General features: G+C 43.8%; 1 protein-coding gene across 4 annotated transcripts in view; it reads right to left on the minus strand.

The window, feature by feature from the left end:
* The window catches only part of ATP8A1 (ATPase phospholipid transporting 8A1), a 281,662-nt gene that overhangs the window by 104,940 nt on the left and 151,807 nt on the right, over positions 1–24,915 (minus strand). For all 4 annotated transcript variants that reach the window (XM_014590421.2, XM_014590424.2, XM_014590422.2 and 1 more), the window contains 3 exons: positions 23,871–24,010; positions 3,485–3,623; positions 1,940–2,004 (listed from right to left, as the gene is read on the minus strand). In XM_014590421.2, coding sequence (XP_014445907.1) covers positions 1,940–2,004; positions 3,485–3,623; positions 23,871–24,010 — 344 coding nt within the window. The remainder of the gene's footprint in view (positions 1–1,939; positions 2,005–3,484; positions 3,624–23,870; positions 24,011–24,915) is intronic.

Consider the following 24,915-nt stretch of genomic DNA (forward strand, 5'->3'; position numbering starts at 1 on the left):
TTGGCTATAGGGCGCGTGTGCTCGCCAGAAAGACAGAGCGAGACAGAGAGACAGAAAGCGAGAAATCACCCCCCAGGGGGGATGGCCACGCCACAGTCCCTTCCCCTCCGTTCTCCTCTCGGGATCTTGGGCACGCACGCACACATGCCCAGCTTGAATTTAAGCCACCTGGTCCAAGACTTGAACCGCAGTCAACTACATGAGAGTCCAGAGACATAGCCATTACGCCAACTGCTGGTCCCCCTGGTCGTTGCTTTCAATGAAACTGAGTATTCCTTTGAAATGCCTGTTGGCATAGTAGGGACAGGAAGTGCACGTACCTTGGAAGTCTCTATTAACGCTCAGTCAGTGTCTTAGAAACCTCAAAATGAAAAAGGCCACTGTGTTCACAATGCGCTAATGCGGGACCTTGAATATTTTTGGTATTACACTTTTCTCTTTATTTCCCCCTTGAGATTAGCATTCACATTACTTGATACTTAAACCACTTGAAGATCATGTTTATCGAAGCACTGGAGAGAAATGGTGTGACCAGGTGATATATAAAAGCAGTGGCATAATGGCTATATCCCATGTAGTTGACCGCGGTTCAAGTCCTGGACCCGGTGGCTTAAACTCACGCTGGGCGCATGTGCATGCATGCCCAAGATCCTGAGAGAAGACTGGAGGAGAAGGGATTGCAGTGTGGCCATCCCCCCTGGGGGGTGATTTCTCGCTTTCTGTCTCTATGTCTCTCTCTGTCTTTCTGGTGAGCGCATGAACCCTATAGCAAAAACCTTAAAAAAAAAAAAAAAAAAGGCAATGGTATTACCACATTCTACAGGAGATGAAACCTTGACCCAGACCAAAGGGACCTTCTTGGATTTCCTTCTAGGGTCAGAAAAATCACGCGCCACCTGAATTCCATGTTAGGACGAAGGCATAAACTCCCTGCTTTCCACATTCACCTCCTCGCCGTGTCTACACAGCTGACCTCTCCGCTTCGTCAGCGTCCCTGATTAGCGGGGTTTCTGTGCTCCTTGCGTCACAGTGACTATTTCAAGCAGCTGAATTATCACCTCCCCTGTCCTGTCTCCCACCTTAAATTACAAACAGTCGCCTTTACTTTAAAACATTTACAGGACATCTGATCTACACGTTATTTTGTCAACTTCTAGTTCACACCGAATCCTAACAAACCTCTCTCCTCCCTCTCCCAAATATAAAACCAAGTGGTCAGAGCCATGAGAAAAGCATTCTTAGGAATTTAAATGTCCCAGAAGTTTGGACATTTCTAAATAAATAAACTCTCCTTTTAGGGATAGCTTTCACAATATCTTAAGCAATATATATATATATATATGCATATATATACATATATATATATATTTTTTTTTTGGAGAGGTTTTTGCTATAGGGCGTGTGTGCTTGCCAGACAGACAGAGAGACAGAAAGCAAGAAATCACCCCCCAGGGGGGATGGACACACTGCAATCCCTTCTCCTCCATTCTCTCAGGATCTTGGTCACGCACGCACATGCGCCCGGCGTTGAGTTTAAGTCACCGGGTCTGGGACTCAAACCTTGGTCGACTACGTGGGAGTCCAGCGACATAGCCATGACGCTAACTGCTGGTACTGCAAAATATATATTAACCCTGGAAACGAAAACATATAAAATGCTTAATACACAAGATACTCAGTTGAGAACAAAGTATGGTCACTTGGCACTGAAGCAGTTTTTTCTTGTCTCATGACATTAATCAAATTAGTTAGCAATTTCTTCTGGCTGTCACAGATGCAAAGCTTGAACCAATTTTCATCCAGGTGGTTCAAAACAGTAAACCACAGTGATAAGGTGTCTTTTAACCTTAGGAAGATAAACTATTTCCACAACTACTGGAGTATAAAGTAAAACACAAGATGAGGAAGCTATGAAAGGAGAACCCACGCCCCTACTTACATCAAGAGAGCCTTCATTTATAACGATCATTCCCATGTTCTTCTTCAAAAGTTTGCAGGAGTGGCCTAGGTTCAAACACAGAGTCAATTAACTGATACAATTAATTTCTCCAGAAAGAAAAGTTGATGTTAAAGAAATAATGTGCTCTATAGGTGATTTTATTAGGAATTATGACTGTTAGCTGTTTTCCAGGATGATAAAAGGTTTAAAACAAATGCTCTTAGGGGACTAGCAGTTGGTGTAATGGCTATGTCGCTGGACTCCCATGTAGTCGACTCCGGTTCGAGTCCCAGACCCAGTGGCTTAAATTCACGCCTGGTGCATGTGCGTGCATGCCCAAGATCCCGAGAGGAGAATGGTGGAAACGGAATTGCGGTGTGGCCATCCCCCCAGAAGGTAATTTCTCGCTTTCTATCTTTCTGGCAAGCGCACGCATCCTGTAACAAAAACCTCTCCAAAAAATAAACAAATAAAAAAAGAAAGAAAACAAATGCTCTTACTGTAGGAGGGATCTGATACGAAAATACCTGGTTTGTTACACTGCCTTGATAAACAGCTGTGGAAAGAGACCATGGTAAGGATTCTCGATGTCCCAAGAGCTGACAAATGTCTATGGAGTAGGACTAACGTGATAGCAAAGATGGACAATGACCGCTCCATAGGAGGGTGGGCGAGGGTGGTCCCTCGAATGCTCCTGCCTGGACTATCCTTGTCTTCCTTGCTCCCTCTTGCTTTGCTCAGCGTGGTGCAGGGCGCCATCCCCTCATTAAACGCAGCACTGTCTACTCTGGACCTGTTCACTACACATGAGTGTAGCTGGAGAAAAACAGGCAACCCGGCTGACTGGTCTCACATCAAAAAAAAAAAAAAAAAAAAAAAAAAACCAAAAAAACAAACAAAAACAATTGGGACCAGCAGTTAGCGTAATGGCTATGTCGCCGGACTCCCATGTAGTTGACCGCGGTTCGCGTTCCGGACCTGGTGGCTTAAACTCATGCCGGGGGCATGTGCGTGTGCCCAAGATCCCGAGAGGAGAATGGAGGAGAAGGGATTGCAGCATGACCATCCACCCTGGGGGTGATTTCTTGCTTTCTGTCTCTCTCTGTCTGTCTGGCAAGCACACGCGCCCTATAGCGAAAACTTCTCCAAAAAAAAAAAAAAAAAATCACTGCATATAAGTAATACCTTCTAAGCTCACTCCCTTTGAGTTCTCCTCCCACTTTGTGGTTGTTTTTGTTTTTTTGCTAGAGGTGCACGCACTTGCCAGGGAGAGGCAAAGAGAGAGGAAGAAGAGAAAGCACCCTCTCACGGTCACACCACAATCCCTTCTCCTCCATTTCTCCCTTCTTTCTGAATTTTGAGCACACACACACACTCTCAACCCAGTATGTGTTTCAAAGCCATTAGGTCCAGGACTCGAACCGTGGAATTGGCCACAGGGTATCTGGCTGCCCTACCCACCAGCTCTCAGATCTTCAAAGAGCTCAAATCCGGGTACACCCGCTGAAAAGCATCACGATCTCAACCTCGAATGAAGTGAATTACCAATGTTAATGGCAGTTTCTTGCTTGTCCCCGGTGAGGATCCAGATTTTGATGTCTGCTTTCATCAACGTTTCGATGGTTTCAGGCACCTGATCTTGTAATTTATCCTCAATGGCTGTAGCTCCAAGAAGCTGAAGGTTCTAGAAGAAACATGCAGCAAGAATGTTAACAACAAAACTAGTTTAGATTCCTTAAGTACAAAAAAATCGAAGCATATGACTGGCTGGGGCATGAAGTGGGTAAGCACTGAACACAGGGAGCTGGATACCACATGGCCAACTGAGGTTTGAATCCCAGCCCCAGAAGTCAGACGTGCACATGTCAAGAATCCTGGTGAGACCTGCAGTTGGCGTAATGGCTATGTCGCTGGACTCCCACATAGTCAACTACAGTTCAAGTCCTGGACCCAGTGGCTTAAATTCATGCTGGCCATGTGTGCGCGCGTACCCAAGATCCCAAGAGGAGAATGGAGGAGAAGGGAGGACAGTGTGGCCAGCTCCCCTGGGGGATGATTTCTCACTTTCTATCTCTCTGGCGAGTGCACGTACCCTATAGCAAAAACCTCTCCAAAAAAGAAAAAGAAAGGATAAAAAAAAAAAAAATCCTTGTGAGACTGAGTAATAGCAGAAAAAGGTCTATGGATTGTGGTGTGACTATGTTCCGTTGTGGGGAGGACGCCTTCTCTCTCTTGAGAGTGCATGCGCTCTGGCAACTGAAAAAAAAAATTTGCAGGGGCTAGCAGACGGTCTAGTGGTTACATTGCTGGACTATCACATAGCTGAACACCAGTTGAGTTCTGGACCCCGTGGCTTGAAACTCACCCTGGGTGTGTGCATGTGTGAGCCTGTCCAAGACTCCAGGAGGAGAACGGAGGAAAAGGTTGTGGCCACATTGCAGTGTAGCCATGGCCCCTTAAAAAAAAAATCAATTGAAGTGTATATATTTGCTTTAAAATCAGAGACTAAATGATAATTCATGGTCTCTGGTGTAAATTTCAACTATGTCATCACATATTTTTAAAATTTTTTCTTAAGGATCCTTGACTTTTTAAAAAATTTATATTTATTTACCTTCATTCACTGTACAACATTACAACATACAAAATGAGATTTTCCATCCAGAGTACACTGTATATTGTCTCAATGGGTGGGAAAGGAATGGAAGACAATTATAGACCCCAGAGATAGTGTGAGAAGAGGGTGGGAAAGGGCAGGGGGTCAGAAAGAGGCGTAAAGAAAAAATTCTAGAAGCTAGAAATGGAAAATTTTTGATAATAATATGCAGGATTAAGTCACTATGCACTATATTCTGGATGGGAAATCACATTTTGTATACTGTGATGATGCTTAGGGAAGTTAAATTAAGTTAAAAAAAAAAAAAAAGGATCCTTGACTTTTATCCAGAACTTCTGGCACGAGAACTCCTAAATCCACTTTACCTTACTCCTCTCTAAAGTAAGGAACTCAAGGAACCAGCAGTTGGCGTAATGGCTATGTCGCTGGACTCCCACGTAGTCAACTGCGGTTTGCATCCCGAACCCAGTGGCTTGGAACTCTTGCCGGGCGTGTGTGCGTGCGTGCCCAAGATCCCGAGAGGAGAATGGAGGAGAAGGGATTGCAGCGTGACCATCCCCCCTGGGGGGTGATTTCTCGCTTTCTGTCTCTCTGTCTCTCTCTGTCTGGCGAGCGCACGTGCCCTAGAGCAAAACCGCTCTGAAAAAAACAAAAAACAAAAAAAACTTATGAAGTAAGGAACTCATTCTAAAACAACATGAAACACAGACAAGGCATGGGCGATCAAAAGTCAGCCTAAAAGGAGCAGGCAACTGTTAAGAAAAAATAAACACCCCGTGGAGTATGATGACAGCGAAGAAGTGATCATGCTGACCTTCTTGGAAAAGCGTAAATACATGCTAATAGGACTACATTTTCATTTGATGCAGTGTCGGGAAATGCACACACATAAGAAATGATAAGGAAGAGGAAGATAAGACTATAATGTCTCTCTGCAGCATTGGTTCCTGCGAGCGTGGGCAGGTGGCGTGTCTCACCCCATCCCACACTGATAGGGTGGGGGGTCAGCTTTTACTGAAGACCTCCTGCTCTTCAGATGGGTCTTTCATTTAAACCAAACATGAGTAACGTGCTCTGTGGAAAACCATTCTAATCTCTACTCCTGTCTCCTTACACAGCGGTTATGGGGAGAAAGAACAATCTCTTGGGTGTTAGGAAAACCTGGCTTCACCAAACAGACACAGGACACAGTGTGGTCCTAACTGCTGGTCCCAGCATTTATATTTCTTCTCAACCTTTATACCTCCCTTGTTGCCATCATTGCTTATTTAAAATGCAGGAAAAAGCAGACTACAGGGAAATGAGTGCTGTGGGCAGTTTCAGAATGGGTAATAACAAAAATCGATTCTCTCTAAAATTAGCCTAAAGTTCCAGTTAGGCGCAGAAAGTAAAGTTAACTATGTACACCAACCAACATGGAAGAAAGTGAGTGAGTGTATGAGTGTGTGTGTGTATTCCCAAAGATTCTTTTGGCTGCAAGTAACAGAAAAATCTGACCAACAATGGCTGACATCAAGGAGCAGGTTTCCTCAAGTACAGAGGATTGAAGTAGGCGGCTGGGGACTGAAACGTATCTCAGCACACCCTCCGGGCTCTTCGCAAAGTCTCCAGGTGAATTTCACTGGAATAATTATAACGGCCATATTGAATGAGGAGCTAATACCGACTGTATTCCCCTCTTACTTAAAAAGCCAACATGTGGGAACCAGCAGTTAGCGTAATGGCTATGTCGCTGGACTCCCACGAAGTCGACCGCGGTTCGTGTCCCGGATCCGGTGGCTTAAACTCACGCCGGGCGCGTGTGCGTGCGTGCCCAAGATCCCGAGAGGAGAATGGAGGAGAAGGGATTGCGGCGTGACCATCCCCCCTGGGGGGTGATTTCTCGCTTTCTGTCTCTATGTCTCTCTCTGTCTGTCTGGCGAGCGCACGCGCCCTACAGTGAAAAATCTCTCAAAAAAAAAAAAAAAAAAGCCAACATGTTCCTAAAAGACCATAGTGTATTTCCCAATGTGGCCCCATTGGCCTGACACTGTCTTGTGGCCACGCCCAGCTATGAGTAATTAGCTCTTCCAGGCTTGGTATGGAGGAGTTGAGGAAGAAGGAGATGTGAGTGAGAGTAAATGAGCCAGCCAGCAGGCTCTTCCCCAGTGGGCATGCATGTGCACAGCGCCTGTTATGTGTATACTTAGCTATGTGTGCACACATGCACATACAAATGCACACATACGTACACACATGTACACATACACACACACGTACACACACGCACATACACACACGGTCTTGCCTGACGTACCTCAGCTCATCCTGTAAAGCCAAACAAGTCACCCTTTCTTTTGGGCTTTCTTTTACTTTTTCAAAAATTATCTATTTATTTATGGAGAGATATTTGCTATAGGGCGTGTGCGCTTGCCAGAAAGAGAGAGAGAGACAGAGAGACAGAAAGCGAGAAATCACCCCTCAGGGGGGATGGTCACGCCGCAATCCCTTCTCCTCCATTCTCCTCTCGGAATCTTGGGCACGCATGCACACACGCCCGGCGTGAGTTTAAGCCACCGGGGCCCGGACTCGAACTGCAGTCGACTACATGGGAGTCCAGCGACATAGCCATTTTGCTAACTGCTGGTCCTGGCTTTCCTTTACTTTTTAAAACAGATTTTCCTCTCTGCTGCACCCTGGCAGAACTCTGCTCATCTTTACACATCACAACGTATCATATGAAAATCAGCTGTTTAGGGACCAGCAGATGGCGTGGTGGATGGTGGTTATGTCACTGGACTCCCACATGGCCAACTACTGTTCGAGTCCCAGATGCGGTGGCTTGAGAATCATGCCGTGTGTGTGTGTGTGTGTGTGTGTGTGTGTGTGTGTGTGTGTCCAAGATCTCAGGAGAATGGAGGATAAGAGACTGTGCTGTGGCCATCCCACCCTGGGGTACGGGGTGATTTCTCACTTTTGCTCTCACTGTATCTGTCTCTCTCTTTCTCTGGTGAGCACACTCATCCTGATGCAAAAATCTCTTAAAAAAAAAAAAAAAGTAGCTGTTTCAATGTATGACTTTGGTCGATTTGCTCAACAGGAGGGACCATGTCTTGTGTACGCTCAGTGAGTTAATGACAAAACAAAAACAAAATCCAAATGTCATAAAATATCATTGCAATCTCAACCCCTTTCTTTAATATATTCCAAAGAATGTGGACAGCGATTACGTGTTTGATGCATGACTTCTTAGTGTGTAATATATACAACAGGAAGGTAAATTTCCTTCTCTAAGAAGACAGTATTATTTTATTATCTTTAATGGGAAGCAGATTTGCCATCTCTCATAACCTGATGAATAACTGTCATTAAAAAGTTCTGGGAAGAAAAAGGAACAGTTCAGCATCAGTTATGCTGGCGTCGCAATCACTGCATTTCAACATTTGGATGATGATCCTATCAATACTTTTTAGCTCCTTTTAGGGCATTTGTAGTTAAAATGACTTTGGCTCATATCCCAGTGAAGAACAAGCGGGATCTGTGTTCAAATTTTAAATATTCCACAGAAGGTATGATAAGGTATTTTTAGTGATCATGGGTATATGTCAGTAATACTGGCTTGTTGTTAAAGGCATGACACATTTTTGTGTAGAGAAACATAGAAATTACATCATGACTTTTCTAAGAACCCCAAAAAAGGTTTCAAAATTTTCTAAACGACAAATAAAAGTTTTTCATAATATGTTTTACAAGACACTGGAGTAAGTAGAACATGCAAGAGCCAAGATGTGAACACACTTGTAGACATATGTAAACAAATTTATCTGCATGGGACCAGCAGTTAGCATAATGGCTATGTTGCTGAGCTCCCGTGTAGCCGAATGCGGTTCGAGTCCCGGACCCAGTGGCTTAAACTCACGCCGGGCGTGTGTGTGTGCGTGCCCAAGATCCTGAGAGGAGAAGGGATTGTGGTGTGGCCATCCCCCCGGGGGGTGATTTCTCGCTTTCTACCTGTTTGTCTCTCTGTCTTTCTGGTGAGCACACGCGCCCTATAGCAAAAACAAACAAACACCTCTCCAAAACAAAAACAAAAACAAATAAACAAACAAAAACAAATATATCTGCACATTTTCTAGCTCTATTCTAAGGGGGGAAGTGAGCTTGGAAAGCAAACAAAGCTATACATTACCATGCACAAATATATAACAATAAAATGAATTCTTAGAATGATAAATTCAGGAATGTTGCAGGGTACAGTGAAAAAATGCTAAAATCAATAGTGTTTCTATACACCAATACTGAAAAGAAATCAAGAAAAGAATCCAGTTTAAAAATAGCTACAAAAAAGTACCACGAAATATAATTAACCAATGAGGTGAAAGAATTATTCAATAAACAGCTATAAAACACTAATAAAAGAAATTGAGGAGGACATGCATACAAAGAAATGGGAAGATATCTCATGTTCATGGATTGGAAGAAGTCATCTTACTAAAATGCTACCATACTACCTAAAGTAATCTACATACTCAGTGCAATCCAAAATACCAATGCCATTTTCACGGAAATAAAGAAGACCACCCCAAAATTCATATGAAACCACAAGAGACCCTGAATAACCAAAGCAACACTGAGCAAAAAGAACAAAATTGGGACATCACACTACCTGACTTTACACCTAATACTAAGCTATAGTAATAAAACAACACAATACTGGCTTAAACATGGATATACCAACCAACAGAGCAGAACTGAGAACCCAGAAATAAACCCATACATACAACTGATTTTTGACAAAGGTGCACAGGACATATTTTGTTGATTGAAGAACATTTTCTTCAATTGATGGTGCTGGGAAAACTGGGTATCTGCATGTAGGAGAGTAAATGTTGATCCCTATCTCACACCATACACAAAAATAAAAATGAATTAAAAACTTAAATCTCAGACCTGACACTGTTAAGACTACTAGAAGAAAACAGAGAGGAAATGCTTTAGGACATTGGTCTGTGTAAAAAAAAAAAAAAAAATCAGTGAATAAAATCTCAAAAGACAGACAACAAAGGCAAAACTATACTCACAGTGCTATATTGAACTAAAAGGCTTTTATACAAGAAAGGAATCAGTAGACTGATAAGACAACCAACACAATGGGAGAAGATATTTACATACTATTTATTTGATAAAGGACTAATATCTAAAATATACAATGAATTAAACTCAACAACAAAGAAGAAAGTAAGCCCAATTCAATTAAAACATGGGTATTTGATCTGAGCAGATACTTCTCAAATAAGTATAGTCAACATTGCTAACCACCAGGAAAATGCAAATCAAAATGCAAATAAAAAATGGACTACCACCACGCTCTAGTCATAATGGTATGATTGAAAAGGCAAGAAAACAACAAATGCTAGCAGGGAAGCAGAGAAAAGGGAACTGATATATTGTTGATGGGATTGTAAATTGGTATAACCGTTAAGAAAAACAATATGGAGGCTCCTCAAGAGACTAAAACTAGAACTGTTATATGATCTCTCCACTCCACCACAGGGGATATATCCAAAGACAGCCATCAGGGTCTCAGAGACATCTGCACACTGTGCTACTGAAGCACGATTTGCAACAGCTAAGATACGGAATTAACCAAAATGTTCATCAACAGATAAATGAATAAAGAAAATGGAACACTAATAGCTGACTATTAAAAAGGATTAAATCCTGTCATCTGTGGCAACATGGGTGAGTCTGAAGAACATCATGTCATATGAAATAAGCCAAGACATGAACAGACCTCATGGAAGTAGAGAAGAGAATAGTGGTTACCTGATGTTGGGAAAGGCAGAGGGAAGAGAGAATTGGGGGAACTTGGTTAATGAGTATAAAATTATAGCTAGATACAGAAATATGTTCTAGAGTTCAACAACACTCTTGGGTGACTATATGTAACGACAATTTATTGCATATTTCAGAAAAGCTAGAAGGGAACAGATTTCATGTTCCCAACACATAAAGAAATAAAACATGATATAATCATAATACATGTATCAAAATACAACAGCATGTCTCTTAAACATGTACAATGACTTGCCAATTTAACATAACAGAAATTTTAAAAATGACTGTACTAATCACATTTGAAGGAAGGAATGCATCTAGTTTAGCACATGTAAAAGGGCAACAGTTTACTTTTCTTTTTAAAAGAATTTTTTATTTAATTTTATTTATTACTATTACTTTTTTTTTTTCCTTTGGACCAGTGATAGAGAGAGAGAGGACAACGAGAAAGCAAGCCACCAGGTCCAGGACTCAAACTGCAGTTGGTCATGTGGAAGTCTACACTTTAACCACTGTGCCTCCTGCTGGCCCACTAGGAGCAACATTTTTCCAACCAGGCACAGATGGAGGGCCACCAAGGTCTGTCGAGAAAAGTTACATGAAGGTTAATGTGGAGGGTTCTATGGTGATGCTCACGGGCATTTCTAAAATGGGCAGTACAACGGTCCTGAATATTCAGCCAAAATCGCAGTGGGTCACTTTGACGGCTACAAAGGAACCACTAAGGTCCAGGAGTCTGTTCGTTCTCCCTGTACCCTATCAGGTCCTAAAGAAAAGTACTTATTAATTTTAGGGACCAGCAAATAGCATAATGGCTATGTCGCTGGACTCCCACGTAGCCGACTGCGGTTCGAGTCCCGCACCCGGTGGCTTAAACTCACGCTGAGTGAGTGTGCATGCGTGCCCAAGATCCCGAGAGGAGAATGGAGGAGAAGGGATTGAGGCATGGCCATCCCCCCCGGGGGTGATCGCTCGCTTTCTGTTTCTCTGTCTGTCTGGCGAGCACATGTGCCCTATAGCAAAAAAAAAAAAAAAAAAAAAAAAGAAAAATACTTATTAATTTTAGTGGAAGGCTCTGCAGACTTCTTTCCTTTGGCCCTGATGCCATTTATTGTGAGATTAGGATCATGACTGATAGGCCATTCTGCCTTTGGAAAGTAATCTCTTTAGCTCCATGACGATCATTGGAAAAAACTGTGAACTTTGTGTGCTTTTTCCTGATCATAACACTCGAGTGTTGAAGCCATAGTCAATTTCATCCCGAATCTGTATTACCTTACACCGGGCGATAATGAGTACCATGGGAATGACACGTTCAGCAGACATGAAACACGATAAAATTCCCATGGAATTAAACACAATCCAAAACCAAGAGAAAAAATTAATCTTACTTTCAAAATGTCACCATGACAAAAGTTATAAAGGTTTCATGTTGCTGATTCTTGGACACACCATCGATATAGTGATCTATGAAAAAGAATTCACCTAGAAGTCCCTAATATCTGATTTTCTCTTTCAGAGGTTCCTCATGTACACAGAATGTTTTGAAGGGCATAAAAACATAACATTTCTACCTACCCTAGTGAAGAATAAAAAGCTTTATGGAGAGTGTTTAATAACTGCACGTAGAGTCTGATAAAATGAGATTTTTAAGTTAGATTACAATTTTTCCCTCAAAACATGTACGTTTTACTAAGCAACGGACCTTCAAAGTGACTTATTTCCATATTAGCAAATACTTTGTTAGGACTTAGATGATATTTTATGCTTGCATGTATATGTGTATGTGTGTGTGTGTGTTTGGAGAGGTTTCTGCTATAGGGTGTATGCGCTCGCCAGACAGACAGAGAGAGACAGAGAGACAGAAAGCGAGAAATCACCCCCCCAGGGAGGATGGTCACGCCGCAATCCCTTCTCCTCCATTCTCCTCCTGGGATCTTGGGCATGCACGCACACGCGCCCGGCGTGAGTTCTAAGCCACTGGGTCTGGGACGCGAACCGTGGTCGACTATATGGGAGCCCAGTGACATAGCCATTATGCTAACTGCTGGTTCCCTGTGTGTGTTTTTTTAAAGAAAGAGGTTTTTGCCTTACGGTGCTTGCGCTTGCTAGAGCCAGTGAGAGGGAAAGTGAGAAAGTGAGCGAGGATGAGCATGCTGCAATCCCTTCTCCTCCATCCTCCTCCAGGGATCCTGGGCGTGCATGTACATGTGCCCAGTGTGATTTTCAAGCCACCTGGTCTGAGACTCAAACTGTGGCTGGCCATATGGGAGTCCAGTGACATAACCATTATGCCATCTGCTGGCCCCATGGTATATATTTTTAAAATATGCGACATATTTCTAAATGAGGAAAATATAATAAACATATCAGTTTAGGTGTTCAGCTATAACACGGACTACATGGCAGAGGTTTCTTTACAAACAAAGAAAGAAATACTATTGGTAAGTTAATTTTACCGGTAAACATGGGTAACTACGACTACTACTGTACTGACATATAGTGACATTTACTTTAATATGAAATAAGATGATGAGTAGAAAGATGAAGATGAAACTAAACATTTTATTTTTTTTAGAGGTTTCTGCTATAGGGTGCACGCGCTTGCCAGGAAGACAGAGAGAGACAGAGAGACAGAAAGTGAGAAAGCACCTCCTGGGGGGATGGCCACGCCGCAATCCCTTCTTCTCCATTCTCCTCTAGGGATCTTGGGAATGCACGCACACGTGTCCAGCCTGAGTGTAAGCTACCGGGTCCGGGACTTGAACCATGGTTGACTACATGGGAGTCCAGTGACATAGCCATTACGCCAACTGCTGGTCCCAAACTAAACATTTCTGAGCAGATAAAATACATCAACACTTTACATTAATTCAGCCAATAGCTTTGAGAAGGCTGAGTAAATCTTCTAAGGCTAAATATAGGAGCATCTGTGCTTCGACGTTAAGAACAAAACACCAAGAACCAATACACAGCCAGAGGAAATGAGTACGAAGTAAAATTAAGATCAAAGTTAAAAACGTGAGGGACCTGCAGCTGGTGTAATGGTGACGTTGCTAGACTCCTATGTAGTCGACTGTGGTTTGAGGACTGGACCTGGTGGCTTAAAAGTCATGCCGGGTGTGTGTGTGTACATGCCCGAAATCCCGAGGGAAGAATAGAGAAGAAGGGATTGCAACATGGCCATTCCCCTGGCGGGTGACTTCTTGTTTTCTGTCTTTCTGTCTGTCTGTCTCTCTGGTGAGCACATGTGCCCAGTAGCAAAAAACAAACAAATAAACAAAAAAACAATCAGGTTTTTAAACAATTGTCTCTCTTCCTCAACTTTGAATAAAACTTTGTATGAGTAGGTTTCAGACTCAGTCCTGAGACTCCTGTCAGCTGTACCCATTTCTACTCGCAGGCCCCAGGTACGTTTTTCTTTTTTCTTTTTTGAGAGTTTTTTGCTATAGGGCGCATGTGCTCGCCAGACAGACAGAGAGAGACAGAGAGACAGAAAGCAAGAAATCACCCCCCAGGGGGGATGGTCACGCCGCAATCCCTTCTCCTCCATTCTCCTCCTGGGATCTTGGGCATGCACGCACATGCGCCCGGTCTGAGTTCTAAGCCATTGGGTCCAGGATGCGAACCGTGGTCAACTACATGGGAGTCCAGCGACATAGTCATTACGCTAACTGCTGGTTCCGCCAGCCAGGTACGTTTTGAGATGAGCTCTCTCACAAGTACCCACATGCCTACACTCGCTCATTCACAAATAGTCTGACCGTGTAGTTCTGGGCAAAGTGCTGGTGATGCCGCAGCGATTTCCCTCCATCCTAGACTGTGTATTTCAGACGGGATCATGGGATGGGCTTTTGACTGGTGTGAGTTTCACCCAAGCCCTGCCTCCCTGCTTGGCTGTCATCAGACCTAAAAAAATGCTCGAGTGGTGCTTTTCCAACTTCTGCCTGCATCTGCATCCCCGGAAAGGCTGATGAACACAGACCATGAGTCCCACACCCAGAATTCCTCATTGATCACGTCTCAGCTGTGGCCTGAAAACCTGCAGGGGTTACAGAACTTCTGGCCTAATGACCCGACCATGTGAACTGGTGATCTGCAGCAGGTAGACCAACGTCTTCTCTAAAAGGACAGACGGTAAGCATTTCAAAGCTCCCCGCTGCCTATTTTTGTAAATAAAGTTTTATTAAAACACAGCTCCATCCATTTTTTGATTGACTATTTTCATGCAAAGAGAGAAATACTACTGGTAAGTTAATGTTGCCAATACAATAAATATGGGTAACTGCTACTAGTAGTTGCGACTCTACTGTTGAATTTCTGCTGCAACTACTTGTAGTATTTCATTTCAGCATGAAAATAGACAATAAAATATGGATGGAGCTGTGTTTCAATAAAACTTTATTTACAAAAATTGGCAGCGGGGAGATTTGGCCCTCAGGCTGGAATTCGGCCCTTCAGCTGGAATTTGTAGACCCTGTCGAAGAACACGTGTGAGGACCTGGCCCCCTCTTGATGTCTGCTCTGGGTACTTGCATGGCCAATTCCTGCCCTTCTCCCTTAGGCTGGCCTGAGATGCCCTGGTCCCCGTTATCTTTCCTCTCCTTGTGATCCCAAACTATAAATGCAGCCCCTTAACTGCAATATAGGATTACTGACAAAGAGAATCAGTGTGCTCCCCACATAATCACATTATGATGTGTTAGAGCCAACCTTAAAAATGTTGTCTACTTGACCGCATGTGTTTTTATGTGATTAACAGAGGATAAGCGCAGGAAAAAGGTACCTTCTTAGCCTGGATAGCTCAAAAACAAAAACAAAAACAAAAACAAAAAACACCAAAAAACAAATTGATCCAGAATGAGTTAACATCTGATCTAGGTCCGAAACAATGCATAGAGATTTAAGCCAAACACGCACGAGGTAGGTAGGGACAAGGGGACATAATTCCAAACGGAAGAGATGACACGTGAAGACAGAGGGGTGAAAAAGCCTGCCACATTTTGGCCTATCTTGTTGCCACTTGGTCTATCTGGGTCAACAGTGAGGTTGGGGGTGGTGGTGAGGGAGACCAGGCAGGAAAGAACAGGGGAGAAAGGACACGGAAGGGTCCCTGTGTGACAATGCTGAGGACTCTAAAGGCAAAGGGTATCTGGCGAAGAATTTTAGAAGGGGAAAAGCAGCATCAGATTTACACTTCAGAAAATTCACTAGGGCTGGTTGAAGAGGGGTTATGAAAATGCAGATTGCGGGACCAGCAGTTAGCATAATGGCTATGTCATTGGACTCCCACGTAGTCGACCGCGGTTCACGTCCCGGACCCGGTGGCTTAAAACTCAGGCTGGGCGTGTGTGCGTGCGTGCCCAAGATCCCGAGAGGAGAACGGAGGAGAAGGGATTGCGGCATGGCCATCCCCCCTGGGGGTTGACTTCTCGCTTTCTGTCTCTTTGTCTCTCTCTGTCTGTCTGGCGAGTGCACGCGCCCTATAGCAAAAACCTCTCCAAAAAAAAAAAGGAGATCGCAAGATCAGTGGAGAGGGTACTGCAGTCATCATTGCCTTCGGTTTTTAAATACAGTGACCCTGGCGGTCAGTAGGGGTGGGGGGCACAGTGATTCAAGTCCTGGACTACCACATGGCTAACCATGGTTCGAGTCCCAGACCCAGCAGCTTGAAACTCATCCTGGGCACATGTGCATGAGTGCCCACAATCCCCAGAGAAGAATGGAGGACAAGGGATTGCAGCGTGACCATCCCCCTGGGTGGTGATTTCTCACTTTCCCTCCCCTTATCTCTCTGTCTCTCTCCAGCGACCACCTATGCCCTATGGCAAAAACCTTGAAATAAAAACATGCAATGACCTAGAGTCTAGCTATGCTGTGGCATTTTCAGGGCCATTCTACAACACTGGCTCTCAAAGATGGTTGGGTCCTCTGTTCCACATCCCACTGGGTATCATTCAGTCTCATGCTTCTTTCTCTAGGAATCTCTTAACACATGTCGATGCGCTTTTACTCGTAAGATAAGAACCTTGCACCCCCTTTCCCTTTGGCTCAAGTGAGGCTATCCCACTGAGATAAGAACATCAGCCCACTGCTTTGCTCACTTGCTCAATGCTGGAGAAAACACACAACTGCTTACTCTTTTTAAGACTAACTAGGCTTCATCTTAGTGCTTTTCAAGCCACAGAAACCATGTGTGAACTCACCAAGCCAACGGCTTAGCAAAGAAGGCCAGAAGTCACACACAGCTGCAAGGAATCAGAATTTGAGAAGCGACTGGGTGTCACTTGCAAAAACAACACATCCATCTTATCTGAGTGAGAAGACAGCAAAGCCCAGGGTGGAACGTCTACCACAAAGCTTTCCTACGAAGGAATCAACCAGGCCAGAGAGGATGCGCATGTGATTAGAGATCTAACGACATTCTTAAGTATTTTAAATAAAATTCTAAAGACGAGATGAGCGGGACCAGCAGTTAGCATAATGGCTGTGTCACTGGACTCCCATGTAGTCGACCGCGGTTCGAGTCCTGGACCTGGTGGCTTAAACTCATGTTGGGTGTGTGTGTATGCATGTCCAAGATTCCGAGAGGAGAATGGAGGAGAAGGGATTGCGGTGTGACCATCCACCCTAAGGAGTGATTTCTTGTTTTCCATCTCTGTCTTTCTGCTGAGCGCATGCGCCCTATAGCAAACACCTCTCATAAATAAATAAATAAATAAACAAACAAACAAACAAATAGAGATGCGATGAAGGAAGGTGATGGCAAACATTTCTACCTTCTTTTTAAGGAAAACACAGTAACATTCTGTAGAGAAAATTCCAGAGTAGGCAGAGGCTGCCCCACTCACTGCACCCAGACCTGCTGGACCCACCCCTCCGCTGACCTAGTAATCAGGCAACTCCTGTTTGATATTTTATTCCTCAAGTCTCCAATATTTTGCACATGTACTTGCTTTCTTCTACACCAAGTTGGCAACATAACATTCTGGTTATTAATGTGGGGTCTGGAATTACACAACTGGGATTTAAATCCCTCCTCTGCTAACCGCCCCATACGCGTCCTTCAGCAAGAAACTTAACCCATCGGAGAATCAACTTCCACGACAGGAAGATAAGCTGAGTAACACTGACTGAATAGCACTGCTCCGGGCATGAAATAAGACCAGTCACCTCAAACGTTTTGAGTAGTATATTAGGAAAAAATGGTGACTACCTAAAACACAGCTACATCATTTAATTTTTTTTTAAAGAGATTTTTGCTATAGGGCGCATGCACTCACCAGAGAGGCAGAGAGAGACAGAAAAACAGAAAGCAAAAAATCACCCCCCAGGGGGATGGCCACACTGCAATCCTTTCTCCTCCATTCTCCTCTCTGGATCTTGGGCATGCATGCTCATGCGCCCAGCATGAGTTTTAAGCCACTGGGTCCGGGACTTAAACTGCGGTCCACTACATGGGAGTCCAGTGACGTAACCATTATGCCATCTGCTGGTCCCCACAGAGACATTTTTGAATAACAGATGTGTTCTGTAGATAAACTTGTGTGCATCAGAAAATGCAAAAACAGAGATTATGGAAGCAGTTGAGATAAACAAACAGCTATAACGTTTTCTTGCTCACTGCAAGGGATCCTAAGAGGCCCTTGAAGTAAATGATCAGGGTAGAGGATTTGGGACTGACCAAATGATTGAAAAGTGGCAGGTCTTACAAGCTGACTAACTGTCAACATGTTTAATCAAACAATAAAACAGGAAACTACTGGAATTTTAAATCACGGAATCACCAGTAGTACATCATGTAAAATTTCTTCTATCAATAGTTTTCAGTACGAATGAAAGTGATATGCACAGCTACTAAGAACAGATGTGGAAGTTCTATCTGAAAATACGTTCCGTTTGGATACAGAAGTTACTGTGACCTTGGCAGTCCTCCATGAACATAAGCGCACACGAAAACAGAATTCTGTTTTCCATTACGTTTCATACTTTTCTAGGAATCCTCGACACTGTTCTTTGCAACATGCGGTAGAGGGAGCTAAACTGTTGTTTAGTCACACGGAGGGTGGTGGCTGATCGATTGACCCACTACGCCACCTCAAGGCAGGCCTTGAACACTACAAACACATCACCCGCACTTTAGAGAGGAATAAGGGGAATGATGTGTAAAAAGACCTCTACCTCACAATCCCACCTTCGTGCCTTATCTCAATGCCCAGGGTACTAAAGCCTTTTCAGAAATTACTTTTTTGTTTTGTAATTTAAAAGATTACTGCCTCTCTTCCACCATTAAAAGGAAGGTAGAGATTTTTCTACCCTTTTCAACGCCCTCATATTTTTGGTGCAAAAAAGGGTTTGAAATCCAGGAAATTTTTTTATAATATATATTTTCCATGAACTTTTTTTTGGGGGAGAGGTTTTTGCTACAGGGCACGTGCACTCACTGGAAAGACAGAGACAGAGAGAAAGAAAGAGAGAAATCACCCCCTGGGGGATGGCCATGCCACAATCCCTTCTCCTCCATTCTCCTCTTGGGATCTTGGGCACGCATGCACATGCACCCAGTGTGAGTTTAAGCCACTGCGTTCCAGGACTCAAACCATGGTCGACTACATGGGAGTTCAGCAACATAGCCATTATGCCAACTGCTGGTCCCTCCATGAACTTTTTGCATACACTCATACATATATACAAGGTGTAACCACCATGTCACCTGTTGACTTTTATAGTATTAATTTTCAAAGGGGGTCCAGCAGGTAGCATTGCTGTTAAACTCCTGGACTCCCACATGACCTACCATGGTTTGAGTTTTGGAGCTGGCAACTTGAAACTCAAGCAGGGTGCCTGTGCGTGCATGCCCAGAATCCTGAGAGAAGAGAGGAGGAGGAGGAAGGATTGTAACATAGCCGTCCTCCTGGATGGGGGTGGTGGTGGTGGGGTTGGGGGTGTGATTTCTCACTCTTTGCCTCTCCCCTGCAAGTGCACGTGCCCTATGCAATACACCTTAAAAGAACACTCCCCCCAAAAGGAATTCAGCAGCATAGTATGAATATGAGGCCCAAAAATTTTTTGTGGGACCAGCAGTTAGTGTAATGGCTATGTCACTGGACTCCCACGTAGTTGACCGCCGTTTGAGTCCTGGACCCGGTGGCTTATAACTCATGCCGGACACGTGTGCGTGTGTGCCCAAGATCCCGAGAGGAGAATGGAGGAGAAGGGATTGCAGTGTGGTCATCCCCCCTGGGGGGTGATTTCTTGCTTTCTGTCCCTCTGTCTCTCTCTGTCTGTCTGGCAAGCGCACACGCCCTATAGCAAAAACAAAACAAAACAAAACAAAACAAAACAAAACAAAAACAAAAACACCTTTCCAAAAAACTTTTTTGTGTTTTAGAAATATGTTGAAATAAAATACAGTGACAGATCAAAGAAGGTGAGAAATTTTGGAGAAACCACTGTTACTGAAACACAAAACTTCCTAATTATGCTATTACTTAGAATTCTTCTTGAGCAAATAGAAATGAGTTATTAATTCCATTTCAAGAATAAGCCGATTTCTAAAGACACACACAACACTACTGTGGTTCACAACCTACAATTTTAAGTCCGATAAGTTAGTCTTCGAAAAGAATGAGGTTAAGGGTATAAAGCAGGTCAAGTCTGTCATCTGAAAGGATGAGACAACTGTAAATCCTCTCGGGTCGCGGTGAAGAGACACTAGAGGTGTTACCGTCCAACAACCCCAAAAGGGAGCTGCAGTTCTCAAGTGGGTCAAGACAACTTAAGTATTTTATGTGCTTTTTTTTGGGAGAGGTTTTTGCTATAGGGCGCATGTGCTCGCCAGAAAGATAGAGAGACACAGAGAGACAGAAAGCGAGAAATCACCCCCGAGGGGGGATAGCCATGCCGCAATCCCTTCTCCTCCATTCTCCTCTCGGGATCTTGGGCACGCACGCGCGCCTGGCATGAGTTTTAAGCCACCAGGTCCAGGACGCGAACCGTGATCGACTCCATGGGAGTCCAGTGACATAGCCATTACGCTAACTGCTATTCCCTCTGATGTGCTTCTAATAATTACTTCTACATTTTAACTACGTGAGCTTTTCCCTTCCTGAACAAGTCTGGCCTTCCGACTAACAAATATCACCTTTTGGCTTGTATTTACTAACAGGATGGGGGAGAATGCATTGAAACATCTCTTAGCATTAGAATGACTTTTTAAAATATCCTGCAGAGTTGACCAAATGAACCTCGGTGTGGGGGCCCAGACAGAACAATCTTGAAGCAGATATGATTCTGTGTTACTAAGTGTTACACCAAAGACACGCATCAGTAGCTTTGTGGATGTTCTTAGACGATTTGGATTTATTTTTTTTAAGCTTAAGTCAGAAGTAATGACCCAGAAAAGAATAATGCTTTAAATAAGTTGTAAAAAATGAATCACTAGGGACCAGCAGTTAGCGTAATGGCTATGTCACTGAGCATAATGGCTATGTCACTGAACTCCCATGTAGCCGACCACGGTTCGAGTCCCGGACCCGGTGGCTTAAACTCATGCCAGGTGTGTGTGCATGCGTGCCCAAGATCCTGAGAGGAGAATGGAGGAGAAGGGATTGTGGCGTGGCCATCCCCCCCGGGGGGTGATTTCTCGCTTTCTGTCTCTCTCTTTCTGGCAAGCACACACCCTACAGAAAAATACTAAAAAAAAAAAGAAATACTCTTGTTTTCAGGAAAAGCTCTTGGAATCTTTCAAATTTTTAAGTCTTCAATTTAACACTACCATGCATCAATGGCATATTTTATCATTAAATATTGTATCATCAGTTAAATTGTAACAGCAGAGGTTATTAAGACAGAAGAGGTCTTCAGAAAGTTCACAGAAAATGTGTATGGTGAAAAACTACGTAGGGATATCAAAAAGTGTTTTGCACTAAAATAAATGCATACTGTAATTCCACCTTCCACAAGCTTTGGACGTTCCCTCGTATATTCACCAACGCCTTGTTCATCTCTTGAGGAAAACATTTTCTAACAAGTCCACACCTAGATGTGGTTATGAGCCTGTTTCCAAACCGGGCTCAGTGAAGCCCCCGAGTCATGAAAACCTGCCTTGGAACACCACAGATGCGAGGTGGTTATCAAGGGGAAAAGGAAATTCAAAAGGTTGGCAGAAAAATGGGATTAAAGTACAAGTTTATTTTGGTAAAAACAAACAAACAAAAAAGCCATGAAATCCATTCAAAAAAAATTTTAAAATATAATATTCATTTACCATGAACTTTTTAAAGACTCCTTCTAATGATTTCTGCAGGCAATTTAAATTCACTGTAACTCACAACCGCCATCTGCTGGTAAAGGTTGGACATTTATTTGTTCAAAGCTGGAAGGCACAAGGCTCTTCACAGATATGTAAAGAAAAAACAAGCAAACTGTTACACCTGGAAAATCAGACCTCTCAACTCAAGGACGTGCAGAGTAAACAATTTTAGGTGCCTTAAACACTCCACTCCAGAATCGTCTACGCTGTGCTTCTCTTGGAAACGAACAACTCGGTATGTTTATGATCCATTTTCAAACATATTTTTATCGTCACGTACTGCATATTAATTCTCTCTCATTAGCACGGGGGTAAAGGCTGCATTTCATGCAGACTGTGCAGACAGGGAGGCAGGAAAGAAAAAAGAAATCATTTCCACAAAGGGTTTTTCTTTTTAAAAAAATTCTTAAAAGACTAAGAAAAATAAAAAATATTTAAAAACTAATACCATTAATGCTTTAGGATAATATGTGACTATGGAGAGACTGGGAGAGGTGACGGTCATGGTATCGTTTTATGAAATAATACTCCAAAGACATAAAAGTGTTCGCCCCCCCCCAAAAAAAAAAGAGACAGAGAGAGAGAGAGACAGAGAGAGATTTTGACAAGTCAGTTGATAACAACCCCCTGCGGTGTGCACACTTCTAAGATCAGTGTGGTAGGGAGGTGTCACATTGTAAGGCCCCATATATGCTGTCACCCTCTTTTTAGCGATGAGTAGGATAAAAATAGAAGTTGAAACGTAAGGGGGAGCTCTCTGGGCCTCCATCTGCCTATATACAAATAGACCTCTACCTACATGCCAGCTGTCTTCCCCAGACCCAGAGGGCCTGAGAGAGAGTGCACACGAGACAGAACCCGTAGATCTAGGCCCCGATGTCAGAAATGACGCAAAACCACCTCTGCCACACCGCTGAGGTTAAACACAGCACCCCTGGCTCAGTGTGGGGTGTTGGGTACAGACAGACACCTAGACAGCTTGCCCATATAAAATATAAGAAATATGGCACCAGCAGCTGGCATAATGGCTATGTTGCTGGACTCCCATGTAGTCGACCGCGGTTTGAGTCCCAGACCTGGTGGCTTAAACTCACGCCGGGACTGTGTGTGTGCGTGCCCAAGATCCCGAGAGGAGAATGGACAAGGGATTGCGGTGTGGCCATCCCCCCTGGGGGTGATTTCTCGCTTTCTATCTCTCTGTCTCTTTCTGTCTCTCTGGTGAGCGTACATGCCCTATAGCAAAAAACCTCTCCCAAAAAAGAAAAAATAATTAAAAAAATAAAGAAGCCGGGTTTCTGGCTACTTATACAACATCAGTCATAGCGAGTCCATCACTCTGGTTGAATGGCCTTGGTTTAACTATAAAACAAGGATATTTAGAGTTGGCTGTGACAGCAGTGATAGAGGTATTTAAATTTAGCACAATGACTAGCCAGTGGGAAACACCGAGTCATTCATGTAGACATCATTTATTTTAGCCACGGGCTCCCAAAGCTGTGTAATTATTTTATATTACAGATCATGCCCATTTCTTAGCTCTAACGAGATCCGTCTGTGCAGGTAATGAGTGTGTGTGTGTGCGTGTGTGCGTACATATGTGGCACACTCATATCCTCAGAGATGCAGAGTATGAGAAATGACTGGAAGGAGCTTGCTCGACTGGCCAAATCCTGATCTTTCTATGAAAAGAGCAAAGATCTACACCAGTAATCGCTAATCTCAAAGGCTGTCAGTAAGAGTTGAACCCTTATTTGGATCTGCAGGTGCTCAGACAACTGGAAGAGACCCGGCAGGAAGTCATGTGTCAAGATGTTCTGATTTTTGGCCCTATTGCATCCTTGACTCTAGGTCAACGCTTTCTGGAAACCAAACTTTCTTTTTTTTTGGAGAGGTTTTTGCTATAGGGCGTGTGCGCTTGCCAGACAGACAGAGAGAGGCATAGAGACAGACAGCGAGAAATCACCCCCCAGAGGTGATGGCCACACTGCAATCCCTTCTCCTCCATTCTCCTCTCGGGATCTTAGGCACACACGCACACGCGCCCGGCGTGAGTTCTAAGCCAACGGGTCCGGGACGTGAACCGCGGTCGACTACGTGGGAGTCCAGCGACATAGCCATTACGCTAACTGCTGGTTCCCAAGGAAACCAAACTTTCTTTACCAGCAACAAAGTTGTCCACTTACCTTTTCAATTAACTCGTAACTCTCTTCGAGCTTGAGCAGCCTGTTCTGCACGGACGTGGACGCTCGCTGGTAGACGATTCGCCACTCCTCGAAGTCGCTCTCGGAAATCTCCGCCACGGCGAAACACAGAGTTCTTAGCCCTGAAAAGGTAGCACACGTCCCCAAAGATTTTATCCAGAAGCCCGAGGTTTCCACTGTTAGTCAACAAAGTCTCATTTTGAGGAGACTGATTCGATTTGAACAACAGATTGAGGTTCAACTCAATTAAGATAAAACCAGAGTGGAAAATGTTTTTGTTTTTGCTATAGGGCATGTGTGCTCGCCTGAAACAGACAGAGACAGAGAAAGAGATAGGGAGGGAGAGGGGTAAAGTGAGAAATCACCTCCCCGAGGGGATGGCCACAGCACGCCTTCTCCTCCAGTCTCCTGCCATGATTTTGAGCATGCCTGCACACATGCCTGCTGTGATGTTCAAGCCACCTGGTCCAGGACTCGAACTGTGGAGGTAGCCATATAGGATCTGGTGCTGTAATCCCTATGCTACCTGCTGGCCCTAGCATGACTTTCTAAACTCTTACCCATTCCTTGAAATCTTCTAATTGTTTCCCAGGACCCAGGAAGACACCTAAATCGCAAAGGATGACTTAATACGTTTCATCAACTGCCTTCAATGTCGTTTCAGTCGTTCACTCCCTACATGCCAGGGCCACTGTGTGTGCTGGTCACTTTTTCTTCAGTCCACCTCCCCTAATGCCCTTCTACTGCTCGTGCTGCATCTACTTCGAGTCTTAGCTCTTACGATCTTCTCTCAGAAGCATCCTCCCCTTACCCAGATCCCAAGCACTCCTACAGTGTGAAAGACAATCTTTCAGGGTTTTCTCGTAGATCTTCTTATAAAATGAAAGCTTAAATTGGGCAGGATCCTGGAGCTCTTCAAATCTGCAACTCACTCCATGACCAGGCAGAGTGGCTGACTCCTAACAGTGGCTTCATAGATGTTTATGAAGGAAGAGAAAAAAGAGACCCCAATGAGGTCTACTGGGGA

The sequence above is a fragment of the Tupaia chinensis genome, unplaced genomic scaffold, assembly GCF_000334495.1.
Source record: "Tupaia chinensis unplaced genomic scaffold, TupChi_1.0 Scaffold000442_1, whole genome shotgun sequence".
NCBI lineage: Eukaryota > Metazoa > Chordata > Mammalia > Scandentia > Tupaiidae > Tupaia > Tupaia belangeri.